This window comes from Rana temporaria, chromosome 6 (assembly GCF_905171775.1).
Source record: "Rana temporaria chromosome 6, aRanTem1.1, whole genome shotgun sequence".
NCBI lineage: Eukaryota > Metazoa > Chordata > Amphibia > Anura > Ranidae > Rana > Rana temporaria.
The window spans coordinates 220,413,252-220,441,093 of NC_053494.1; the positions used below are offsets into that span (position 1 = coordinate 220,413,252).

At 44.5% G+C, this 27,842-nt stretch overlaps 1 protein-coding gene across 1 annotated transcript in view; it reads right to left on the bottom strand.

Moving 5' to 3' along the window:
* Positions 1 to 264: 264 nt before the first annotated feature.
* Positions 265 to 27,842, bottom strand: part of ADCY5 (adenylate cyclase 5) — a 169,587-nt gene continuing 142,009 nt past the window's right edge. Inside the window, exons 10-21 of the mRNA XM_040358311.1 lie at positions 23,717 to 23,864; positions 21,825 to 21,922; positions 20,738 to 20,825; positions 18,284 to 18,400; positions 17,899 to 18,063; positions 12,324 to 12,499; positions 8,978 to 9,007; positions 7,797 to 7,923; positions 4,459 to 4,722; positions 2,273 to 2,477; positions 1,833 to 1,957; positions 265 to 768 (exon numbers count right to left, since the gene is read on the bottom strand). Of these exons, the coding sequence (XP_040214245.1) occupies positions 637 to 768; positions 1,833 to 1,957; positions 2,273 to 2,477; positions 4,459 to 4,722; positions 7,797 to 7,923; positions 8,978 to 9,007; positions 12,324 to 12,499; positions 17,899 to 18,063; positions 18,284 to 18,400; positions 20,738 to 20,825; positions 21,825 to 21,922; positions 23,717 to 23,864 (1,675 nt within the window). The 3' untranslated portion in view covers positions 265 to 636. The remainder of the gene's footprint in view (positions 769 to 1,832; positions 1,958 to 2,272; positions 2,478 to 4,458; positions 4,723 to 7,796; positions 7,924 to 8,977; positions 9,008 to 12,323; positions 12,500 to 17,898; positions 18,064 to 18,283; positions 18,401 to 20,737; positions 20,826 to 21,824; positions 21,923 to 23,716; positions 23,865 to 27,842) is intronic.

Below are 27,842 nucleotides of genomic sequence, written 5' to 3' on the forward strand. Positions count from 1 at the left end.
TGTTACCCAGATGACAGGGCTGAGAGGACGGCCAAGGAGTCTCCGGGGAAGCTGAGGGTGCCACCGAAGCGTGGCGCTCTCTCGGAGGGTGGGTGGGTGGAGGGATCGATATCCGCTCCTATGTATTACCCAGACGACAGGGCGGAGATGGGGCGCCCATCAATACTCCAGGGCAGCTGAGGGGGCAGAGAGGGGGTTGGGAATCGATATTCGCCCCTAAGTGAAAACGTTACCCAGAAAAACGGTACAAATTGTAAGGTTGTCTTTTTTTTAACCAAAAGTCTTTACAAATCTCTTACACTGGAAGATTAAAAATTCCCCCCGATGGAGGGACGGCTTTGCGGTAAAGTCTTGGCGCGGTTCTGAACGCGGAGACCCGCGGGCGGCGATCTGGTACCGTAATACATTCCTTCATTCCTTCATAGAGGAAATCATTGAGTCGGGTCAATAAATAACATTTATTCTCTGGTCCTCCCAAAGTGGCGCCGCCGCTCCGTAGCCAGGCGTTCACTTTCTGGGAATCTTTGGTCAGTCGCCCCTTTTTTAGGGTGAGGACCCTCCCCCTGTCAAGTCAATGGGGGTTGTTTTTTTCAGTGCTTGCGGTAAAAAGCGTCTCTCTCGGGGGAGGGGGTTTCGCTAACTCGGTCTAGAGGGGCCGTGATTTAGGAAGTACGTGGTCATCTCTCCTTTTCCTTTCACCTTCACCACCCCTCGGCATTCCAGCGAGTAATTGTTGGCCGCCAGGACCTGCTGGAGGTCCGCCGTCACCTGAAACCAAACAAAAGAAACTTTATTGTCAAAGAACTCTTTATTTCAATAAAGTTTTCAAGATATTTACATACAGAAGGGGCAAATAATTGGGATGTTTTTAATTTTAAACGACACATTGTACAGGATATCTATGAACTGAGTATCGCCTAGGATAACCCTATAGCAAGCGAAATGTCTGGGTACATCTATAAAGGCAAATAAGAAGAAAAATATATATCTAAAAAGGAAAAAACATAGAGATGGTAAAGTTAAAGAAGGAGAGGGATGGAGAATAAGAAGGAGAGGGGTGGAGGACAGTGCCGGGACAAGAGCCCAGGGCAAAGATGCCAAACTGCTCCCCCCCTTTCCCTTAGGGTTAGGGTGCCCCCCTCATCCCTGCAATAAACCATTGCGCCAGGGGCAGCAGTCCACCCCTTGTCTCGGCCCTGATGGAGGATAAGAAGGAGAGGGATGGAGGACAAGAAGGAGTGGGATGGAGGAAAATAAGGAGAGGGGTGGAGGACAAGAAGGAGAAGAATGGAGGATAACAAGGAGAGGGGTGGAGGACATGAAGGAGAGGGGTGAAGGACAAGAAGGAGTGGGATGGAGGATAAGAAGGAGAGGGATGGAGGATAAGAAGGAGAGGGATGGAGGACAAGAAGAAGAAGAATGGAGGATAACAAGGAGAGGGGTGGAGGACAAGAAGGAGAGGGGTGGAGGACAAGAAGAAGAGGGATGGAGGACAAGAAAGGGACTGATGGAGGATAAGAAGGAGAGGGGTGGAGGACAAGAAGGAGAGGGTGGAGGACAAGAAGGAGAGGGGTGGAGGACAAGAAGGAGAGGGATGGAGGACAAGAAGGCGAGGGGTAGAGGATAAGTTCGAAGACCACTGCTGTAAATCATAGCTCTTATAGCAATAAATTCCGAAGGGTGACGTGCCTCACATGGGGCACCAAGTCTGTAGAGCTCCAGGAACCTCCTGCTTTTGCACAGAGTTTGTCACCTACTGGCTGCAGATGGTATATATGTAATATTTTATTTGCCGTTGTTGAATACCATAAGAGATGCCATAACCGTCTCACCTGGATCCTCTCCGGCACCCCGGTGCTGTCCATGCGACTCGCCACATTCACTGTGTTCCCCCAAATATCGTACTGCGGCTTCCTGGCCCCGATCACCCCGGCGACCACGGGTCCAATGTTCAGCCCTGTCACACACGAGAGAATAAAATGTAATCCTATAAATACAGATTGTACGGATCGTGTGCAGAACTACAACCCCCAGCATGCTCTGTCAGTCCTCCCCCCCCCAGGACCAGGACTGAGGTCATTATAAATCATTCGTTTAGAAGAACCTACAGTAGGTCAAAGGTCAGAGTGCGGAAATCCCCCCTCCCCCAACCCCCCAGCAACCAGAACTCATTTTCCATCGGTCTGACTTCAGCTCGCTCACATCTGATTGGTTCCTGGGGCTCGCATCGGATAATCATGAAAGTTTTGCGATGGGGGGGAGGGGCACTTACCGATCTTCATCTGGAAGTTGTTGAACGAATGTTCGTTGATGTATTTCATCTGATCCATCAGCCTCATTGCGAAATCGGCGAGCGCCTTGATGTGCGACTTCCCCACCTTGTCGTAAGTCGTGTCGTTGAGTCCCGAAGCCGCCATGTAGGTGCTGCCGATCGTCTTGATCTTCTCCAGCTGCCGGAACTCGTCCTCGCTGATGATCTGTCAATGTGGGGGGGTCATCGGAAGATTTGGGGTTATCTGTATGATCGGATTTCACGTATCCCCCCCAATCCCTTCATTCTGTCCCTATAAGACTGGCGGTGAGCGTTGTCAGTATCTCCTAATCCATCCATCTAAGGGGGATGGGGGGCACTGATGTAAGGGGGGACTCTGATTTAAGGGGGCAATATGATGGATACCCAGATGTAACGGGGGACTCTGATTGGGACCCAGATGTAAGTGGGGGTTCTGGTGGGGTGCCTGATGTAATGGGGGACTTTGATGAGGAACCTGATGTAGGGGAGGACTCTGATTGGGACCCAGATGTAAGTGGGGGTTCTGGTGGGGTCCCTGATGTAATGGGGGACTCTGATAGGGAACTTGATGTAAGGCAGAATCTGATAAGGAACCTGAGGTAGGGAGGACTCTGATGGATAGCCAGATGTAAGTGGGGGTTCTGGTGGGGTCCCTGATGTAATGGGTGACTTTGATGAGGAACCTGATGTAAGGGAGGACTTTGATTTAAGGGGGCAATATAATGGGGACCCTGATGTCAAAGGGAACTCTGATTGGGATCTTCGACATAAGGAGGACTTTGATGGGGAATCTGATGTAAGGAGGACTCTGATAAAGACTCTGACGTAAGGGGGGATTCTGGTGGGGACCCTGATGTAAAGGGAGACTCTGATGGGGAACTTGATGGAAGGAGAGGCTCTGATGAGGAACCTGATGTACCGGATTCTGGTCGGGACCCTGATGTAACGGGGAACCTCATGTAAGGGGGGAATCTGATAAGGAACCTGAGGTAGGGAGGACTCTGATGGATACCCAGAAATAACAGGGGACTCCGATTGGGACCCTGATGTAAGTGGGGGTTCTGGTGGGGTCCCTGATGTAATGGGGGACTTTGATGGGGAACCTGATGGAAGGGGGGCTCTGATGAGGAACCTGATGTAAGGGGGGGACTCGGATTTAAGGGGAGACTTTAATGGGGACCCTGATGTAAGGAGGACTGTGATGGAGAATCTGATGTAAGGGGGGAATCTGATAAAGAATCTGATGGGGAACCTGAGGTAAGGAGGACTCTGATAAAGACCCTGACGTATGGCAGGATTCTGGTGGGGACCCTGATGGAAAGGGGGACTCTGATGGAGAACTTGATGGAAGGGGGATTTTGGTCCGGACCCTAATGTTATAGGGGACTTTGATGGGGAACCTGATGGAAGGGGGGCTCTGATGAGGAAACTGATGGAGGGGGGGGGGGCTCTGATGGGGAACCTGATGTAAGGGGGGGACTCTGATGGGAAACCTGATGTAAGGGGGGATTCTAATGGGAAACCTGATGTAAGGGGGGGACTCTGATGGGAAACCTGATTTAAGGGGGGACTCTGATGGAAAACCTAATGTAAGGGGGGACTCTGATGGGGAACTTGATGTAAGGGAGGGCTCTAATTAGGACCCTGATGTAAGAAGGGGCTGTAATTTAAGGTTGCACTTTGATGGGGACCCTGATGTAAGGTGGACTCTGATGGGAACCTGGTGTAAGGGGGGGGCTCTGATGGGGAACCCGAGGTAAGGAGGACTCTGATGGAGACCCTGACATAAGGGGTACACTGTGACCCTCATACAGAAATGTTTGGTGACCCCCGAGCTAGAGAGAACCCACGTTGGGGGTCTCCAATGTTGTGATGTTCCGCAGCCCAGACAGAAGGCAGGGCAGTGACACCGTCTGCAGAACTACGGAGCCCCAACGCGTGTCGTCACGCTATGATGTCCGCCATATTGTATCGGGGTCGTTGGGGGATCCCATTGATTTTAACTACATAAAAAACTGGAAATGTGTTTTATGGATCGTCCCACCACCCAACTGACCCGGGAATAATCTCCGCCCACTTGGAAGAACTCCTCCCACCATCATTCACATGGTCGATAATCCCAACCCTTCATTGGCGGAGAGAAGAGCGCCGCTCCCCGGTCTCACCTCGTCGAAGTCGGCGATGATCTCGTTGAGGAGCCGCAGACACTCCACCCCCTCGTTGTTGGCTTCCAGTTCCACGTAGAACTCGGAGAAGTTGCTGATGGAGGCGAACATGACGGCGACGCACTCACACGACTGGTAATAGAGCTCATCGTTGCGCCTCTCCCGCGCCAGGAAGTGGGCGGCCACGTCCTTGGGAAGAATATTGTGGAGGAGGCGCCGGTTGTAGGCCTGGAGCTCCTCCATCTCCTCCTTCTCCTCCGTGGCCTACAAGAAGAAGGTGGACACCGCCGTGGTGAGAGGAGAAGAACATGAAGACATCAGATACATTCTATGGAGTACAGCCGACCCGGAGGAGGTCTTTACCGAACTCAACGCCAGACGGCGGCACAAGCAGATAAATATTAGCCCCCGATCTGTCCATGTAGGAGCGCAGAGGGCCCCCCTCTCCTAAGGGGTCCGATTTTCCCTTTCTATAAGACTTACAGCTACAAATTATCTCAGCATCGCCACCTGCTGGTGAAATAAGTTATTGTGTGACCTGAAAACACAATCATTCCCTACAGGAACAATTGTGTCTTTATAGTTGGTCTAAATCAGGGGGTCTCAAACTGGCGGCCCTCCAGCTGTTGCGAAACTACAAGTCCCATCATGCTTCTGCCTGAGGGAGTCATGCTTGCAAACTGTCAGCTTTGCAATGCCTCATGGGACTTGTAGTTTCGCAACAGCTAGGTTGAGACCCCTGCTCTAGATCCTTCAATGTCCTTAATGGCGGATGGAATGGGGCTTCATTATTCCATTAAATAGACTTTCCATTTTCATCACACTGGTTGCTAGAGGTTACTGCACATTATTACTGCTCATTGATTGGTTGCTAGAGGTTACTGCACATTATTACTGCTCACTGATTGGTTGCTAGAGGTTACTGGACATCCTTACCACTCACTAATTGGTTGCTTGAGGTTCCTACACATTATTACTGCTCACTGATTGATTGCTAGAGGTTACTGGACATCCTTACCACTCACCAATTGGTTGCTAGAGGTTGCTACACATTATTACTGCTCATTGATTGGTTGCTAGAGGTTACTGGACATCCTTACCACTCACCAATTGGTTGCTAGAGGTTGCTACACATTAATACTGCTCATTGATTGGTTGCTAGAGGTTACTGCAAATTATTACTGCTTATTGATTGGTTGCTAGAGGTTACTGCACATTATCACTGCTCACTGATTGGTTGCTAGAGGTTACTGGACATCCTTACCACTCACTAATTGGTTGCTTGAGGTTCCTACACATTATTACTGCTCACTGATTGATTGCTAGAGGTTACTGGACATCCTTACCACTCACCAATTGGTTGCTAGAGGTTGCTACACATTATTACTGCTCATTGATTGGTTGCTAGAGGTTACTGGACATCCTTACCACTCATTGATTGGTTGCTACACATTTTACTGCTCATTGATTGGTTGCTAGAAGGTTTTGGACATCCTTACCACTCACTGATTGGTTGATAGAGAATACTGCACATTATTACTGCTCATTGATTGGTTGCCTGAGGTTATTCAACATCCTTACCACTCACTAGTTGGTTGCTAGAGGTTACTGCATATCCTTACTGCTCAATGATTGGTTGCAAGAGGCTAGTGCACATCATCACTGCTCACTGATTGGTTGCTAAAGGTTACACCACATTATCTCCTCACTGACTGCACACCATGGACTTGGGAGGCGAGAGGATCCATCAATAGACAGAAAACTCCTAGGGATCCTAGGACTCCTTGGAACAGTGGAAATGCTGGGAGAGGGGGAGGGGGGGGGGGGGTTGATGGGATCAGTGGCAGTGGTGGGGGGTGGGATTAGTTAGGAGGCAGTAAAATGTGGCAAATTCTGAATCATGTGTAGAGCACACCTGGAAATATTTGGCAAATATATAGTGGTGGATTCTACACTGACCACCAATGTAATGGGGATTTACACTGACCACCAATGTAATGGAGAATTTACATTGATGACCACCAATGTAATGGGCTTTTCACTGGCCACCAATGTAAGAGGCAATTTGCATGCTTTTGCAGGACAAGCTGATACATCAGGCATAATGACCACAGTTATAGGCTGGACTTTCAAGCATGTCCCTTTACCTGCCCAGTGAGCAGCATTCAGCAGAGGTAGATATGGCCTCAGGGGGGCATGATATACATATGAATGCCACCCCTATTTACATATCAATGCCGCTGGTCCGTGGCTATTTACATTATAATGCTGCCACTATTTACATGTCAATGCAGTAAGCACAGGGTCTGCAGGTGAGTCACCTGTACACAGCAATAGGACAGAGCTGGGCAGCATTAGTAACAGAACTTCACACTGAGCTATCGGGACACAGCACAGGACTAAAGAGGCAGCTGCTTTGGGCCCCATGACAATGATGGGGCCCACGGCAGCTGCCCCTTTTGCCCTGCCTTAAATACTGCCCTGCAGAGCTGCACGATTCTGGTCAAAATGAGAATCGCGATTCTTTTGCTTAGACTAAAGATCACGATTCTCTCACGATTCTCAAAAATTGATTGCCAGAACCCCCCCACCCCAAATAAATAAACCTGTGATTTATTTAAAAATACGAATATATAAAAAACAGACCAGTGATATGTCTATATTGTTAAAGACCATATAACTCCTTTGAAAAAAGCAGAATCAAACTTTGATTTTGCTTTTTTCATAGGTGTTATATGGTCTTTAACAATATAGACATATCACTGGTCTGTTTTTTATAGATCAGAAGCAGTACCGCCAGCAACCATTGGGTGGCGCATGGATACACACTACAGTTGTACAGAACTGTGAGAGAAGTCCAGGCTGCTCACGTCTGTCCCGATGTCGACGGCATTTGCGTTCCACGCTGGTTACGTGGAATGGCGGTGACATATAAGAATCGCGGGTCATCCCGCGGGGAGATCGCAGGCGGGGAGAATCGAGATTGCGATTCTCTCTGCGATTAATCGTGCAGCTCTACTGCCCTGTATATAAGATAAGATTTCCAACGTGTGTCCCTTAGAATAGAAACATTTTGTTTCCCAGTTTTATAATCAGAGACACGTGTCCCCCCCGTCCACGGCTCCTGCAGAAAGTTTATCTAAAATTCAGTTTTTACGAATAGATCATTTATTGATACAAAATCTATTTTTTTATATAAACCAGCGTGCCAACGCCATCTGGTGGCAATTCAGTCCTAATCACTCCCCCTCCCCCCGACTTTGTACAGAATCCTCTGGAACAATTTGGCGGAGTCTCACAGTGCGGAACAATTTGGGGGGAGTCTCACAGTGAAGTACCTGAAGCTTCCACAGGAAGTCCAGCCGGGCCGTAGACTCCACCTGCTGAGCGTGCAGATACAGCGCCAGAACGAACACTGTGATTATAATCGGCGTGGCGATCTTCAGCGCGACTCTGTCGATGGTGCTGCGAAGACATAAAGGGAGTCTTCAATAATAATTAATTTATTTATTTTTCTGTATATATATATATATATATATATAAAAAAAATACTTTAAGGGCAACAAAGATTGTCTCCATATACCAATAAAAAAATTGTATATTTATTTATTACAGGAACAGATATATATACACACACACACACACACACACACACACACTATATTACCAAAAGTATTGGGACGCCGGCCTTTACACGCACATGAACTTTAATTGCATCCCAGTCTTAGTCTCGGAGGGTTCAATATTGAGTTGGCCCCGCCCTTTGCAGCTATAACACCTTCAACTCTTCTGGGAAGGCCGTCCACAAGGTTTAGGAGGGTGTCTATGGGAATGTTTGATCGTTCTTCCAGAAGAGCATTTGTGAGGTCAGGCGCTGATGTTGCCCCACCAGTGCACAAAGCAAGGTCCATAAAGACGTTTATGAGCGAGTTTGGGGGTGGAGGAACTTGACTGACCTGCACAGAGTCCTGACCTCAACCCAATAGAACACCCTTGGGTTAAATTAGAGTGGAGACGCTCGCAGGGGGGGGGAGGGTCCTGTCGGGGGGGGTTGCTGCCGCCTGAAATTGAGAAGCGGGGGGGGGGCCTTTACAAAAAAAATAAGAAATAAAGAAAAATATATATAAAAAAAGAAGGGGGGTAGCCATCCGGGCCCTGGGGACCTCTGGGCCCTTTAATATTAATAATAATTATATATATAAAAAAAGAAAAGAAAAAGGGGGATTGCCCTTGCCATTGCCCCTGGGGACCTCCGGACCTTTAAAAAAAAAAAAATTTGGCCCTTTAATAAAAAATAAAATAAAAAAATATTAAAAAAAATATATATATTTTTATAAAAAATAAATAAAAAAAAGGGGGGTTTGCCATCTAGGGCCCCGGGGGGCCTCCGGGCCCCTTACAGGTGTACTGCCTGTACCCCCCCTGATGGCGGCCCTGCTGATGAGTAACATCTGCACCCTACATCAGATTTCTTTGTAAATCACAAAAAAAATTAAAACAAAAATTCAGATTTTCTTACCAGGGTTCCGTTGAGTTGCTGCTGGACTCACTAAAAAAAAAAAAAAAAAAAAAAAAAAGAAGAAAATAGGAGTTATTAGTAACCACAGATCATTCTGAAATCTGGACACTAGAGGGTGCTATAGGATCAGTTTTTTGGAATTTTTGGCACCTTTTTTTCGTTTGGCCTAGAAATTATTATTATTATACAGGATTTATAGAGTGCCAACAGTTTACACTGCGATTTACAATGTAGAGGGGGGAGGGGGGGGAGGACAGCACAATCACAGTACCGTTCAGAATTTAAAATGTGTCAGATTTCATTTACCAGAATCAATTCTCTCAATATATCAAATGTTATCATTAGATTGATTAAAGCTTCTAAATACTTCTTTTTTTTAACCGCTTAAGGACCGCCTCCTGCACATTTACGTGGGCAGAATGGCACGGCTGGGCACAAGCACGTACCTTAGGTCCGTAAGGAGAGGGGGTGCTGGCGGAGAGCCCGTAGAGGAGAAGGAATAAGAGGAGGTGGTCCGGGTGAAGAACCCCCCCCCGCGCCGCTCTGTCAGAGATCTTCTGCCTTCCTGGGACACAGCTACCCCTCCTGGCACCAGATACTCTACACTGACACCATCTGGAGGAGCCGCTGCAGGGGGGGGGGGGACTGGTGCTTCCCAAGGTGTGTGTGAGTAACACTGCCCCCCTCCTGTAACCCTGCCATGCTCCTGAGATACTGCTCCCCTCCTGTCCTGCTGCCCCCTTCCTGTCACACTGCCCCCTCCTTTCCGACTGACCCCCAACTTGTCCCACTGCCCCCTACTATCCCACTTCCCCCCACACTACCCCCCTCCTGTCCCACTGCCCCTTACGTGTCCCACTGTCCCCCCTCTTGCCCTACTGTCCCCCCCTATTGTTTCACTGCCTCTCTCCTGTCCCACTTTCCCCCACACCACCCCCCTCTTGTCAGCCCCATACACAACAAACTGGGATGCTCTGTGTACAGTATTCTGACAACTTTTCTATCAGAACCAGCATTCACTTTTTCAACATTTGAGCTCCAGTAGCGCTTCTATTGGATTGGACTACAAGAGCCAGACTTCCCTCCCACCTCCATCAATAAGCCTTCCCTCCCACCTCCATCATTGATCCTTCCCTCCCCACCTCCATCAATGAGTCTCCCCTCCCCACCTCCATCAATAAGCCTTCCCTCCCCACCTCAACCAATGAGCCTTCCCTCCCCACCTCCATCAATGAGCCTTCCCTCCCCACCTCCATAAATGAGCCTTCCCTCCCCACCTCCATCAATGAGTCTTCCCTCCCCCACCTCCATCAATGAGCCTTCCCTCCCCACCTCCATCAATGAGTCTTCCCTCCCCACCTCCATCAATGATCCTTCCCTCCCCACCTCCATCAATGAGTCTTCCCTCCCCACCTCCATCAATAAGCCTTCCCTTCCCACCTCAACCAATGAGCCTTCCCTACCCACCTCAACCAATGAGCCTTCCCTCCCCACCTTAACCAATGAGCCTTCCCTCCCCACCTCCATCAATGAGCCTTCCCTCCCCACCTCCATCAATGAGCCTTCCCTCCCCACCTCCATCAACGAGCCTTCCCTCCCCACCTCCATCAATGAGCCTTCCCTCCCCACCTCCATCAACGAGCCTTCCCTCCCCACCTCCATCAATGAGCCTTCCCTCCCCCCTCCATCAATGAGCCTTCCCTCCCCACCTCTATCAATGAGCCTTCCCTCCGCACCTCAACCAATGAGCCTTCCCTCCCCACCTCCATCAATGAGCCTTCCCTTCCCACCTCAACCAATGAGCCTTCCCTACCCACCTCAACCAATGAGCCTTCCCTACCCACCTTAACCAATGAGCCTTCCCTCCCCACCTCCATCAATGAGCCTTCCCTCCGCACCTCCATCAATGAGCCTTCCCTCCCCACCTCCATCAATGAGCCTTCCCTCCCCATCTCCACCAATGAGCCTTACCTCCCCACCTCCATCAACGAGCCTTCCCTCTCCACCTCCATCAATGAGCCTTCCCTCAACCACCTCCATCAATGAGCCTTCCCTCTCCACCTCCATCAATGAGCCTTCCCTCCCCACCTCCATCAATGAGTCTTCCCTCCCCACCTCCATCAATGATCCTTCCCTCCCCACATCCATCAATGAGTCTTCCCTCCCCACCTCCATCAATAAGCCTTCCCTCCCCACCTCAACCAATGAGCCTTCCCTACCCACCTCAACCAATGAGCCTTCCCTCCCCACCTTAACCAATGAGCCTTCCCTCCCCACCTCCATCAATGAGCCTTCCCTCCCCACCTCCATCAATGAGCCTTCCCTCCCCACTTCCATCAATGAGCCTTCCCTCCCCACCTCAATCAACGAGCCTTCCCTCTCCACCTCCATCAATGAGCCTTTCCTCCCCACCTCCATCAATGAGCCTTCCCTCCCCACCTCTATCAATGAGCCTTCCCTCCCCACCTCCATCAATGAGCCTTCCCTCCCCACCTCCATCAATGAGCCTTCCCTCCCCACCTCCACCAATGAGCCTTCCCTCCCCACCTCCACCAATGAGCCTTACCTCCCCACCTCCATCAACGAGCCTTCCCTCTCCACCTCCATCAATGAGCCTTCCCTCAACCACCTCCGGCTAATTAGGTCTACCGGTAGTTATATTTTATTGGTAAAAAGAAATGAAAGATGTAAAGAAACTCAGCAAGCAATAGCTATGGGGAGAAGGGGAAGGAGGCGTTAATTAGGGCTAATTAGGTTTAGTTATACTTTATTGGTAAAAAAAAAAAAAAAAAATGAAAGACATGAAGACATCAGCATGCAATATCTATGGGGAGAAGGGGAAGAAGGAGTTAATAAGGGCTAATTAATTTTAGATATACTTTATTGGTAAAAACAAAAGACGTGAAAGACATAAAGAAAAATCAGCAAGCAATTGCTATGGGAAGAAGGGGAAGAAGGAGTTTATTGCGGCTAATTAGGTCTAGTTATATTTTATTGGTAAAAAGAAACTAAAGACATAAAGAAAATCAGCATGCAATAGCTATGGGGAGAAGGGGAGGAAGGAGTTAATAAGGGCTAATTAATTTTAGATATACTTTATTGGTAAAAAGAAATCAATCTAAAGCTATTTATTTTTTTGTTCTGAAGAGTTTGTGGAATCATTGAACCCTCAGTCAGTTTTTTTTCCGGCAATAAAATCCTGACAGAGGATCCAACCCTTCCTCGCTCTCTATTTATCGGACGCACTTTATTATTTCCACAGTAAAGCCATTGTATCACTAATGCAAAGAGCGGGGAAAATCGCATCACATCCAAATTCCTACTTTTTTTTTTTTTTTTTACTTACATCTGATTGGCTGCCACCAGCAGGTCTGCGTTGTCAAACAGCGCCACCTGGGGGACCTCCACAATAATCACATAGAGAAAGTCGATGAGGAGCATGAGGATGAGTTTCCCGATGCTGCTGATGTGAAGAAAGACGGAGCAGGCGAGGAGGCTGAGCAGGATGCAAGAGGTGAAATACTGCAAAGAAACGACAACAACAATCCATCAATGGTCAGATCTCACGATCACTACAATCCAAAATATAGACACATAAAAAAGGGGGGGGGAGGGGGACATGGGTCCAAATATATTATTAGAATTATATTATCTCTTGGTTGCACCCCCTACCCACCTCTGAGCACCATCCCTTGGTTCCACCCCTACCCACCTCTGAGCACCATCTTTTGGTTCCACCCCCTATCCACCTCTGAGCACCCTCCCTTGGTTCCGCCCCCCCACCCACCTCTGAGCAGCATCCCTTGGTTCCACCCTCCCACCCACCTCTGAGCACCATCCCTTGGTTCCTACCCACCTCTGAGCACCATCTCTTGGTTCCCCTGCCCTACCCACCTCTGAGCACTATCTCTTGGTTCCTCCCCCACCCACCTCTAAGGACCATCTCTTGGTTCCACCCCCTACCCACCTCTGAGCACCAACTCTTGGTTCCACCCCCCTACCCACCTCTGAGCACCATCTCTTGGTTCCACCTCCTATCCACCTCTGAGCACCAACTCTTGGTTTCACCCCCTACCCACCTCTGAGCACCATCTCTTGGTTCCACCTCCTATCCAGCTCTGAGCACCAACTCTTGGTTTCACCCCTACCCACCTCTGATCACCATCTCTTAGTTCCTTCCCCTACCCACCTCAGAGCACCGTCTCTTGGTTCCTTCCCCTACCCACCTCAGAGCACCATCTCTTGGTTCCTTCCCCTACCCACCTCAGAGCACCATCTCTTGGTTCCGCCCCCTACTCTCCTCTGAGCACCATCTCTTGGTTCCTTCCCCTACCCACCTCTGAGCACCATCTCTTGGTTCCACCCTCTACACACCCCTGAGCACCATCTCTTGGTTCCACCCTCTACCCTCCTCTGAGCACCATCTATTGGTTCCACCCCGTACCCACCTCTGAGCACCATCTCTTGGTTCCACCCCCTACCCACCTCTGAGCACCATCTCTTGGTTCCACCCCCCTACCCAACTCAGAGCACCATCTCTTGGTTCCACCCCCCTACCCACCTCTGAGCACCATCTCTTGGTTCCACCCCCCTACCCACCTCCCAGTACCGCCCCTTTTTAGGGAATACAGAACCCAAGTATCATTTTATGGTGCTAAGTAATTTGTATGGAATTTGGTCATGATAAAAAAAAAGGAAAATAGATCCTCTGCAGCCAGTAACAATAGATCCCCTTAACAATGGACCATATAAAAGACACAATTTTGTTGCGCTGGGATCATATAAAATTAAATAAAAAAAGAAAACATAAATAAATAGAAAAGCAGCTAACACAATATGCAAGGAAAGCACAATAGAAAATGTAAAACATGGTGTAGCACTTAATAGAAAACGGTCTCAAAGTCCCTCATAAACTTTCAGGCCCGGATTCACAGAGCACTTACGCCGACGTATCTCGAGATACGCCGCGTAAGTGTAAATATGCGCCGTCGTATCTATGCGCCGGACTCTGAAACCAAGATAGGCCTGAAAATAGGCTTCATCCGACCGACGTAACTTTCCTATGCCGGCGTATCGTGGGCGCATATTTACGCTGGCTGCAAGTGGCGCTCCCATTGATTTCCTATTCACATATGCAAATGAGGGAGATACGTCGATTCACGAACGTACTTGCGCCCGGCGCATAATATACGCGGTTTACGTAAGTCATACGTCCGGCGTAAAGTTATTTCCCATATATGAGGCGCAACTCATGCAAAGGTATGGACCAGGGAACACAGCCGTAGAATTTTACCTTGTTTACGTAGTACGTGAATAGGGCTGGGCGTAGGTTACGTTCACGTCGTAGGCAGTGATTCGACGTATCTTAGGGAGTAGTTCCGACGTGATTCTGAGCATGCGCACTGGGTTGCGTCCACGTCCCGGCGCATGTGCCGTTCGTTTTAAGTACTTCTATGACGCTTGACCCATCATTTGCATGGGGTCACGCCTCATTAGCATGGCTCACGCCCACTTCCACCTACGCCGGCTTGCGCCGAAGAAAACCAGCGTAGATTTAAGAGCGAGTGGGAGCGAGTGCTTTGTGAATACTGCCTCGCTGCGCTGCGTCGGCGTAGTATATATTAGATACGCTACGCCGGCATAAATATGCGCCGATGTATGTGAATCCGGGCCAATGTGTATAAAATGAGTTATACAACAATACTTAAAAAATTATTAACAATGGACCACCCACAACAAACCCCCCCCCCCCCCAGCAACAACAGATCTCCTCACAGCCAGTGTCAATAGACCCCTCCTTCAACAGCAGCAACTGTCCGCCCTGCAATATAAGACCCACTCCCAGCAACAGTAGGTCCCCCACCAGCAACAATAGACCCCTCCCTTAACAGAAGATCTCTCCCAGCAACAATAGACCCCCCCTGCAAAAATAGAGCTAGACTAGATCCCCCAGCAGCCAGCATCAATAGAAAAACTTTTTTATTATTATTATTAATAATTTGTTTCATTTACTAACAGACAAATTTGAAAGGAAATTCCAATACCCATAATTTATTAGTTAGTTATTCTTTTGAATAACAATAATTATAATAAAAACATTTTATGATTATTATTATTTAGTATTATTATTAATTTGTTCAATTCCATTTATTTTAGATGCGGCATTAGTTATTTCGGATAATTCGTAATATTTGGATAAATTCTTATTCGTTACTTTCACTAACAGCCAAATTTGAAAGAAAATTCAGATTTTAGAATTTATCAATTTTCGAATTTACAAATTTGAAGGAAATTCAGATTTTTTGAATTTATTAATTTTTGAATTTACAAATTTAAAAAGGAAATTCCAATACCTATTAATTTATTAGTTAGTTATTATTGGTTTGTTATTCTTTCGAATAACAATAATTATAATAAAAACATTTTAATTATTATTATTATTATTATTAATTTGTTCCGTTCCATTTGTTAAGATACAGCATTAGTTATTTCGGATGATTCCTAACTTCGGTTAAATTTGTATTCCTTACGTTCACTAACAGCCAAATTTGAAAGGAAATTCAGATTTTAGAATTTATTAATTTTAGAATTTATAAATTTGGAAGGAAATTCTGATTTTTTTAATTTTAGGATTTATTAATTTTAGAATTTACAAACTTGAAAGGAAATTCAAATACCTATTAATTTATTAGATATTAGTTATTATTAGTCAGTTATTCTTTCGGATAACAATAATTATAATTAAAACTTTTTTTATTATTATTATTATTATTATTATTATTATTATTATTAATTTGTTCTGTTCCGTTTGTTTAGATACAGCATAAGTTATTTTGGATAATTCGTAACTTTGGATAAATTCTTATTCGTTACATTCACTAACAGACAAATTTGAAAGGAAATTCTGATTTTCTGATTTATTCATTTTCGAATTTACAAATTTGAAAGGAAATTCTGATTTTTGAATTTTCTAATTTATTAATTTTCGAATTTACAAATTTGAAAGGAAATTCCAATACCTATAATTTATTAGTTAGTTATTCTTTCGAATAATTCAAAAACGTTTTATTATTAATTTGTTCTATTTCATTTGTTTAGATAGGGCATTAGTTATTTTGGATAATTCGTAACTTGGGATAAATTCATATTCGTTACGTTAACTAACAGCCAAATTTGAAAGGAAATTACGATTTTTTAATTTAATTAATTTTCGAATTTACAAATTTGAAGGAAATTCCAATACCTATTAATTTATTAGTTAGTTATTATTGGTTTGTTATTTTTTCGAATAACAATAATTATAATAAAAATATTTTAATTATTATTATTATTATTATTAATTTGTTCCGTTCCATTTGTTAAGATACAGCATTAGTTATTTCGGATGATTCATAACTTCGGATAAATTTGTATTCCTTACGTTCACTAACAGCCAAATTTGAAAGGAAATTCAGATTTTAGAATATATTACATTTTATAATTTACAAATTTGAAAGGAAATTCAGATTTTTTGAATTTTAGAATATATTAATTTTCGAATTTACAAACTTGAAAGGAAATTCAAATACCTATTAATTTATTAGATAGTTATTATTAGTCAGTTATTCTTTTGGATAACAATAATTATGATAAAAATGTTTTTATTATTATTATTAATTTGTTCTGTTCCGTTTGTTTAGATACAGCATAAGTTATTTTGGATAATTCGTAACTTCGGATAAATTCTTTTTCGTTACTTTCACTAGCAGCCAAATTTGAAAGGAAATTCAGATTTTTTGAATTTTAGAATATATTAATTTTCGAATTTACAAACTTGAAAGGAAATTCAAATACCTATTAATTTATTAGATAGTTATTATTAGTCAGTTATTCTTTTGGATAACAATAATTATGATAAAAATGTTTTTATTATTATTATTAATTTGTTCTGTTCCGTTTGTTTAGATACAGCATAAGTTATTTTGGATAATTCGTAACTTCGGATAAATTCTTTTTCGTTACTTTCACTAGCAGCCAAATTTGAAAGGAAATTCAGATTTTTTGAATTTTAGAATTTATTAATTTTCAAATTTACAAACTTGAAAGGAAATTCAGATTTTAGAATTTATTAATTTTCGAATTTACAAATTTGAAAGGAAATTAAGATTTTAGAATTTATTAATTTTCGAATTTACAAATTTAAAGGAAATTCAGATTTTTAACATTTATACATTTTTGAATTTACAAATTTGAAACAAAATTCAAATACCTATTAATTTATTAGTTAGTTATTATTAGTCAGTAATTCTTTCGAATAACAATAATTATAATAAAAACATTTTAATTATTATTATTATTAATTTGTTCCGTTCCATTTGTTAAGATACAGCATTAGTTATTTCGGATGATTCGTAACTTCGGATAAATTCGTATTCCTTACATTCACTAACAGCCAAATTTGAAAGGAAATTCAGATTATCTAATTTATTAAATTTCGAATTTAGGAACTTGAAAGGAATTCAGATTTTTGAATTTTCAAAGTTAATTAATTTTCGAGTTTACAAGCTTGAAAAGAAATTCAAATGCCTATTAATTTATTAGATAGTTATTATTAGTCAGTTATTCTTTCGGATAACAATAATTATAATAAAAAACTTTTTTTTATTATTATTATTATTATTATTATTATTATTAATTTGTTCTGTTCCATTTGTTTAGGTACAGCATAAGTTATTTTGGATAATTCGTAACTTCGGATAAATTTGTATTCGAACTTACAAATTTTAAAAGGGAAATTCCAATACCTATTAATTTATTAGTTAGTTATTCTTTTTATTTTTCAAATTTTCGTATTTACAGATTGCGATCATAACGATCAGTTGTTTGCGCCATTCCTCTACCAAAGAAATGAAGAGGGGCGGAGTCAGAACAGGAAGACCTACCTCTGGGAAGTTGCAGTTTGGGGCGGAGTCTCCGCACCATCCGTTCTCAGTGGCCAGGCTGTAATTCTGGGCGGAGTTCCTGACCCAGCAGGCGGTGACGTTCGCCGGGGTGACGTTGTACTCGGCAGCCAGGCAGCTCCTCAGGTTCTTCTTGCTGCACATGAACTGGAAGATAATATTACACCTTTTATAGTCGGACCGCCCCCTTTTGACATATTAAATAGAACAGGAGTGAATTTAAAAAGGGGAGGGGCCGATTATAAACCATTTTGGAGGAGCTTATGGCTTTAAGAGTGCAGGAGGGCGGGCTTAGAAGAGGATATGGGAGGGGTTTACATTTTGATAACACAAATTCTTCAGTCACGGGGAAAAAAAGTGTCATTACCATGTTAACGAAAGAGGAGAGGAAGACGAGGACGATGATGAGCACGCCCACTGCGCTGCTGTTTATCTTGGACTGGACGATCTTCTTAGATAAAGTCTGAAGAGGAGCCGGAAAGAGCTGCGAAAAAAAAGAGATTTATGTTTATTAAATATAATTCAGCCAGAGAAGTCCGGACGCTCGGCCAAGGAGCTGACAATCTAAACAGACTTAAAATTACACATGTGCACTGCTGAAAACAGAATTAGTTGATTTCCGTTTCATTCGTTTTTCAGCTTTTTTCGGAAATTTGGAAAATTAAAAAATTCGGAATTCAGAATTCTGAAATTCAAAGATTCGGAAATTAGAAAAATTGTAATTCGGAAATTCTGGAGTTTGGAAATTCCAAAGATTTGGAAATTCGGAAATGAAAAATCTCAAGATTTTCCGAAATTTGAATTTTCGAATTTCCGATTTTTGAATTCAGAAGTTTCGAATCTCCGATTTTCGAATTTCCAAATGTCGAATTCTGAACTCTCAAATTTCAGATTTTCGAATTTTCGAACTTCCGAATTTTCGAACTTCCGAATTTTCGAACTTCAGAATTTTCGAACTTCCGAATTTTCGAACTTCCGAATTTTCGAACTTCCGAATTTTCGAACTTCAGAATTTTCGAACTTCAGAATTTTCGAACTTCAGAATTTTCGAACTTCAGAATTTTCGAACTTCAGAATTTTCGAACTTCAGAATTTTCGAACTTCAGAATTTTCGAACTTCAGAATTTTCGAACTTCAGAATTTTCGAACTTCAGAATTTTCGAACTTCAGAATTTTCGAACTTCAGAATTTTCGAACTTCAGAATTTTCGAACTTCAGAATTTTGGAAATTTTCCAATTTTCGAAATCTAGAATTTTCACATTTCCCAATTTTGAAATTTTAGGAAATTCGTAATTTTGGAAATTCTATAATTCGGAAATTACTTGTATAGGGACTATACTTTACTTATATTGGGACTATGTCTACGGGGACTATATTATACTTGTATAGGGACTATACTGTACTATTCAGGGACCAGTATAGTAACAATAATCCTCATTATAAGAAGTCGTCTTCTTTGTAAACATCTCATCACATCTGTGACCATCGGGGGGGGGGGATTTGTACCCCGGGGCGGGGGACAGGGACGGCGGCTCATTGTGTCCCCTCACATTACTCGTCACGCAGCGATCCCCCGCAGTCGTCCTCCGACTGACCGTCTGCAGAGGAACAAATCATTATTATTTATCGGCGTCTCGCTCTGCGCTGCCTTCTGATTGGGTGATAGATCTCAGTAATTGTCGCTCTTTCTCAGACAGATGGGCGGCGCCTCCAACAAAACCGACATCCATCGACCCCGAGAGATAAACAGGAAATCTCTTCATAGAAAATCCTCTGAAGACCGCCGAGCCGCAGCAGCCAGAAAACGTACAGAAGGGCAGCGGACAAAAAGTGTCAGAAGATTTCTCTGAGAATCAGAACTTTTCTCACACAAACATTTTTTTTTTCTGCCCTCCCAATTAAATTTTACTCCTTATCATAAAATCCAACGCGTTTTGAGGGTTTAGGGGCTTCATCAGGGCTGAAGTGTGTACAGAACTGATAACACTGGAGGAATTCTATGGGGTTAGACTCTCACCGCTCCATCCAGACACAGGATCTAACCCCTCACCTCTCTATCCAGACAGAGGATCTAACCCCCTCACCACTCCACCCAGACAGAGGATCTAACCCCTCACCTCTCCACCCAGACAGAGGATCTAACCCCCTCACCACTCTATCCAGACAGAGAATCTAACCCCTCACCACTCCACCCAGACAGAGGATCTAACCCCTCACCTCTCTATCCAGACAGAGGATCTAACCCCTCACCTCTCCACCCAGACAGAGGATCTAACCCCCTCACCACTCCATCCAGACAGAGGATCTAACCCCTCACCACTCCATCCAGACAAAGGATCTAACCCCTCACCACTCCATCCAAAGTATCTAACCCCTCACCACCCCATCCAGAGGATCTAACCCCCTCACCACTCCTTTCAGACAGAGGATCTAACCCCTCACCTCTCCACCCAGACAGAGGATCTAACCCCCTCACCACTCCATCTAGACAGAGGATATAATCCCTCACCTCTCCACCCAGACAGAGGATCTATCCCCTCACCACTCCACCCAGAGGATCTAACCCCTCACCTCTCAATACAGACAGAGGATCTAACCCGCCTCACCACTCCATCCAGACAAAGGATCTAACCCCTCACCACTCCATCCAGACAGAGGGTCTAACCCCTCACCACTCCATCCAGACAGAGGGTCTAACCCCTCACCACTTTACCCAAGCAGAGGATCTAACCCCTCACCACCCCTCCATGATTGGAGGATATACAGATCACGTTACAGGTCTATAGCTGAGGGGTGGCCATTGTGTCCCCCAAGACTCACCTTTATACAGGAATAGATGAGGGATACACAGAGCACCATGAAGAGGACGAGGAAACATGCCAAATAAAAGCCCAACATGAAGGTGGAGCTGCAGAGATACAAAATATCAATAGAAAAGTTTCTACATTTTATCTTTTATTTCTTGTATGTTTGTGTCTTCATTTAGAGTGTAAGCTCCTCTGTACAGAGACTGATGTGACTGTGGGGGGGGAGGGGACATTAGAGTGTAAGCTCCTCTGTACAGAGACTGATGTGACTGTGGGGGGGGGACATTAGAGTGTAAGCTCCTCTGTACAGAGACTGATGTGACTGTGGGGGGGAGGGGACATTAGAGTGTAAGCTCCTCTGTACAGAGACTGATGTGACTGTGGGGGGGGGGACATTAGAGTGTAAGCTCCTCTGTACAGAGACTGATGTGACTGTGGGGGAGGGGACATTAGAGTGTAAGCTCCTCTGTACAGAGACTGATGTGACTGTGGGGGGGAGGGGACATTAGAGTGTAAGCTCCTCTGTACAGAGACTGATGTGACTGTGGGGGGGAAGGGACATTAGAGTGTAAGCTCCTCTGTACAGAGACTGATGTGATGTGTGGGGGGAGGGGACATTAGAGTGTAAGCTCCTCTGTACAGAGACTGATGTGACTGTGGGGGGAGGGGACATTAGAGTGTAAGCTCCTCTGTACAGAGACTGATGTGACTGTGGGGGGGAGGGGACATTAGAGTGTAAGCTCCTCTGTACATAGACTGATGTGACTGTGGGGGGGAGGGGACATTAGAGTGTAAGCTCCTCTGTACGGAGGCTGATGTGACTGTGGGGGGGAGGGGACATTAGAGTGTAAGCTCCTCTGTACAGAGACTGATGTGATGTGGGGGGGAGGGGACATTAGAGTGTAAGCTCCTCTGTACAGAGACTGATGTGACTGTGGGGGGGAGGGGACATTAGAGTGTAAGCTCCTCTGTACATAGACTGATGTGACTGTGGGGGGAGGGGACATTAGAGTGTAAGCTCCTCTGTACAGAGACTGTTCTGTGTACAGCACTGCGGTATATGTCGGAGCTATATAATAATAATATGAAGTGACACTCACTGCGGGATGATGGTGATCTGTACGAAGCAGATGAAGAGGAAGACGATGAAGGCGCAGGCCACGTAGGCCCCGAATCGATCATCCACTTGCTTGGAGTACTGCCAATAAACACACAGAAATAGATTGTAAGCTGCGCGGTTCCCTCCCCTTTATTGCGGACACAAGGAGCCCATTGGATGATCTCATTATACACAATGCAAGTCCTATCTGTAGGTTCGCTGCACAGAGAACATTAAAAACAAAGGCGTGTCTGCGGAACGCAATGATCCACTGCGACCGTTCCACCGCTGGTGCCGCCCCCTACAGTTTATGGTTTACCGGCATTATGGCTGAAGCATCTTTTTACTCGGCGTAAAAAATCATCTTTCATATTTTACAAAAAAAACTTGTAAGGGTCCCGAGGCCCCCCCCCCCCCCCGAGATTACACTGGCCCGGATTCAGGTAGAATTGCGCTATTTTTACGGAGGCGCAGGGCAACGTTATTGCCCTGCGCCCCTGCAATTTTTTTGCGCTGCACTCGATTCACGGAGCTGAAGCTCCGTAAATTGCGCGGGCGAGCTGGCAAAATGCCCGGCGCAAGCGCGCGCAATTTAAATGATCCCGTAGGGGGCGGGAATCATTTAAATTAGGCGCTTTCCTGCGCCGATCGTAGAGCGCATGCTCCGTCGGGAAACTTTCCCGACGTGCATTGCGGCAAATGACGTCGCAAGGACGCCATTTGCTTCAAAGTGAACGTGAATGGCGTCCAGCGCCATTCACGATTCACTTACGCAAACTACGTAAAATTAAAATTTCGCGACGTGGGAACGACGGGTATACGTAACATGGGCTGCCCCTGCTAACAGCAGGGGCAGCCTTGCGCGAAAACCGCCGTACGTAAACGACGTAAATTGCGTACGCAGGGCTCGCGCAACGTTGTGAATCGGCGTTAGTATGCAATTTGCATACTATACGTTGAGCACAACGGGAACGCCCCCTAGCGGTCATCGCAAGAATGCAGCCTAAGATATGCGGGCATAAGAGCCTTATGCCGCGCATATCTTAGGCTGCAGTCGGCGTAACGAGGTTCCTGAATCAGGAGCATTCGTTACGCCGGGGCAAGTAAGCAATTGCGCTGTGTAACCTATGGTTACACAGACGCAATTGCTTCTTGAATCCAGGCCACTGTGTTTGGGGGCCCTGCCTAAAGTCGATCGCGAATAGGGATTTGCGTAGAATGACGTCACCGTCGGAAGCATTGGCTTGTTGCGGGTTAATTTCGAGCATGCGCACTGGGATACCCCCACGGACGGCGCATGCGCAGTTAAAAAAAACACGCCCCCATTACATCCAAAGATAACTAACGGCGCAAATTCTTTGTGGATTCAAAAAAATAAAAGTAATTTACGGCGGCGTAGTGTATCTTAGATACGCTACACCCGGCGCATAAATGCGCCGTTGTACGAGGAGCTGCCCCTATATATATATATTTTTAGAAGAGACCCTAGAGAATAAAATGGCGGTTGTTGCAATATTTTATGTAACACAGTATTTGCGCAGCGGTCTTTCAAATGCAATTTTTTGGGGGTAAAAATGACTTTAATGGAAAATAATTATAATAATAATAATAAAAAAACAACTAACCAGTAAAGTTAGCCCAAATTTTTTTGTATAATGTGAAAGATTTTACGCCGCGAGAATCGCGATGTGAAAAAAAAAACGTGATTCTCATTTTGTCCGCAATCGCGCGACTCTAATACAAAGTAATTCCTACTTCATATTATGTTACCAAATTACATTCACAAAACAAAGTCAACATTACCAAGCGGCTCTTTTCTATTGGTCGGTGAGCGCGTGCCAAGATCCAGAGTTCCCCTTTATTTTACCCCCCCCTCCCCCGAGCATTCATTACCTTCTTCTCCAGGTCGGGTTCGCGAAAGGTCAGCAGAATTTTGCGCACGTGTTCTGAACGCAGACGGTCGATACTTCGCGCGTCTATCGCCCGGCCCAGAAACTCGTCTACCTCGTCCTCGGGGTTCATGTTCTCCTGAATGTTCCTGCTGATTGGATGAAGAAGGAGAGAGTCATGGTAAGGACGGATTATATCGTCTCTGCACATTCAGATCCGCGTTTCCGCGTCACACTACTGCGTCACACTACTGCGTCACACTACTGCCTCACACTACTGCGTCACACTACTGCCTCACACTACTGCGTCACACTACTGCTTCACACTACTGCGTCACACTACTGCTTCACACTACTGCGTCACACTACTGCTTCACACTACTGCGTCACACTACTGCTTCACACTACTACGTCACACTACTACGTCACACTACTGCGTCACACTACTGCCTCACACTACTGCTTCACACTACTGCGTCACACTACTGCTTCACACTACTGCGTCACACTACTGCTTCACACTACTACGTCACACTACTACGTCACACTACTGCGTCACACTACTGCCTCACACTACTGCGTCACACTACTGCGTCACACTACTGCGTCACACTACTGAGTCACACTACTGAGTCACACTACTGCGTCACACTACTGCGTCACACAACCGCGTCACACTACTGCGTCACACTACTGCGTCACACTACTGCCTCACACTACTGCTTCACACTACTGCGTCACACTACTGCGTCACACTACTGCCTCACACTACTGCTTCACACTACTGCGTCACACTACTGCCTCACACTACTGCGTCACACTACTGCTTCACACTACTGCTTCACACTACTGCTTCACACTACTGCTTCACACTACTGCGTCACACTACTGCGTAACACTACTGCGTCACACTACTACGTCACACTACTGCTTAACACTACTGCTTCACACTACTGCGTCCCACTACTGCGTCCCACTACTGCTTCACACTACTGCGTCACACTACTGCGTCACACTACTGCTTCACACTACTGCTCCACACTACTGCGTCACACTACTGCTTCACACTACTGCTCCACACTACTGCGTCACACTACTGCTTCACACTACTGCGTCACACTACTGCGTCACACTACTGCTTCACACTACTGCGTCACACTACTGCGTCACACTACTGCTTCACGCTACTGCTTCACGCTACTGCGTCACACTACTGCGTCACACTACTGCGTCACGCTACTGCATCACACTACTGCATCACACTACTGCTTCACACTACTGCGTCACACTACTGCGTAACACTACTGCGTCACACTACTGCGTAACACTACTGCTTAACACTACTGCTTCACACTACTGCATCACACTACTGCGTCCCACTACTGCGTCACACTACTGCTTCACACTACTGCGTCACACTACTGCGTCACACTACTGCTCCACACTACTGCATCACACTACTGCGTCACACTACTGCGTCACACTACTGCGTCACACTACTGCGTCACACTACTGCTTCACGCTACTGCGTCACACTACTGCGTCACACTACTGCGTCACACTACTGCGTCACACTACTGCTCCACACTACTGCATCACACTACTGCGTCCCACTACTGCGTCACACTACTGCTTCACACTACTGCGTCACACTACTGCGTAACACTACTGCTCCACACTACTGCATCACACTACTGCGTCACACTACTGCGTCACACTACTGCTTCACACTACTGCTTCACACTACTGCTTCACACTACTGCGTCACACTACTGCTTCATGCTACTGCGTCACACTACTGCGTCCCACTACTGCGTCACACTACTGCTTCACACTACTGCGTCACACTACTGCGTAACACTACTGCTCCACACTACTGCGTCACACTACTGCTCCACACTACTGCGTCACACTACTGCGTAACACTACTGCTTAACACTACTGCTTCACACTACTGCGTCACACTACTGCGTCACACTACTGCGTCACACTACTGCTTAACACTACTGCGTCCCACTACTGCATCACACTACTGCGTCCCACTACTGCGTCCCACTACTGCGTCACACTACTGCGTCCCACTACTGCGTCACACTACTGCTTAACACTACTGCTCCACACTACTGCATCACACTACTGCGTCCCACTACTGCGTCACACTACTGCTTCACACTACTGCTTCACACTACTGCGTCACACTACTGCGTAACACTACTGCTCCACACTACTGCATCACACTACTGCGTCACACTACTGCGTCACACTACTGCTTCACACTACTGCTTCACACTACTGCGTCACACTACTGCGTCACACTACTGCTTCACGCTACTGCGTCACACTACTGCGTCACACTACTGCATCACACTACTGCGTCACACTACTGCATCACACTACTGCGTCCCACTACTGCTTCACACTACTGCGTAACACTACTGCGTAACACTACTGCTTAACACTACTGCGTCACACTACTGCGTCACACTACTGCTTAACACTACTGCGTCCCACTACTGCATCACACTACTGCGTCACACTACTGCATCACACTACTGCATCACACTACTGCGTCCCACTACTGCTTCACACTACTGCGTCACACTACTGCGTCACACTACTGCTTCACACTACTGCTTCACACTACTGCTTCACACTACTGCGTCACGCTACTGCGTCACACTACTGCTTCACACTACTGCGTCACGCTACTGCGTCACACTACTGCTTCACACTACTGCTTCACACTACTGCTACTGCGTCACACGACTGTGTCACACTACTGCCTCACACTACTGCGTCACACAACTGCGTCACACTACTGCGTCACACTACTGCCTCACACTACTGCGTCACACAACTGCGTCACACTACTGCGGCACACTACTGCGGTTCTATCCAGAGATTTATCAGAAGTGATTTAATAAAACAATAAATTAGTTTTTCATCTCACTTCCCCCATAAAGCCCCCGACTTTCCTTACATGGAATAATACTCAACGAGATTATCTGGAAGTGGAAATCCTTATTGATAGATGGAGGTGGGGGGGGGGGGGGGGGGGGGAGGAAAGTTTCTATCGAATTCTCATGTTCATCAAAGTGGGAAAAAATACAAACATCTGAAGCCAATTTATTGTCCCCAGAGGAATAGCGGTCGTCTCCCACGAGATCTCATTTGTTTTATGAAAGATGAAGTTTAATCTTTTTCTATTATGCCTTCCCTGGTTCCAGTACAACTGTGCCAGACTCAATATATTATTATAAACGTTATTATCATTATTATTGATATCATTATCCTTATAAAGATTACAAATTTCATATAACATGATTACTTTAGTAACATATTTTAAACATTATTATTATTTTTATGGTTTATTTATTTTTTCTTTTTAATATATATATATTAAAAATAATAAAAAAAACGTATATTATATAATATTATTATTATTATTATCATCATATATGTGTATATATATATGTTTATTAAAATAATAAAATACATATATTATAATAATACAAAAATAATAATATTACATATAATAATAATAATAATAATAATAATAATAATAATAATAATAATAATAATAATAATATAAAAATAATATTATGTTTATATATTTTTTATGTTTATATATTATTCATTATTATTTTTATACATTTTATATTAATAATACATATATTATAATAATAATAATATAAAAATAATAATACTACATATATAATAATAGTAATAATAATAATAATAATAATAATAATAATAATAATAATAATAATAATAATAGAAAAATAATATTATTTTTATATATTTTTTATGTTTATATATTTATATTTTTTATTATTTTTATATTTATAAATAAATATTTATAAATACATAAAATATATTTATAAATATATATATGTGTGTGTATATATATATATATATATATATATATATGTAATATTATTTTTATATTATCATTATCATTAATATTATTATTATTAGATAGATAGATAGATAGATAGATAGATAGATAGATAGATAGATAGATAGATAGATAGATAGATAGATAGATAGAAAAATAGAAAAAATAATAGATGATAATATCAATAATAATGATAATAATTTTTATATTAATAATAGTTTTGTATAAAATC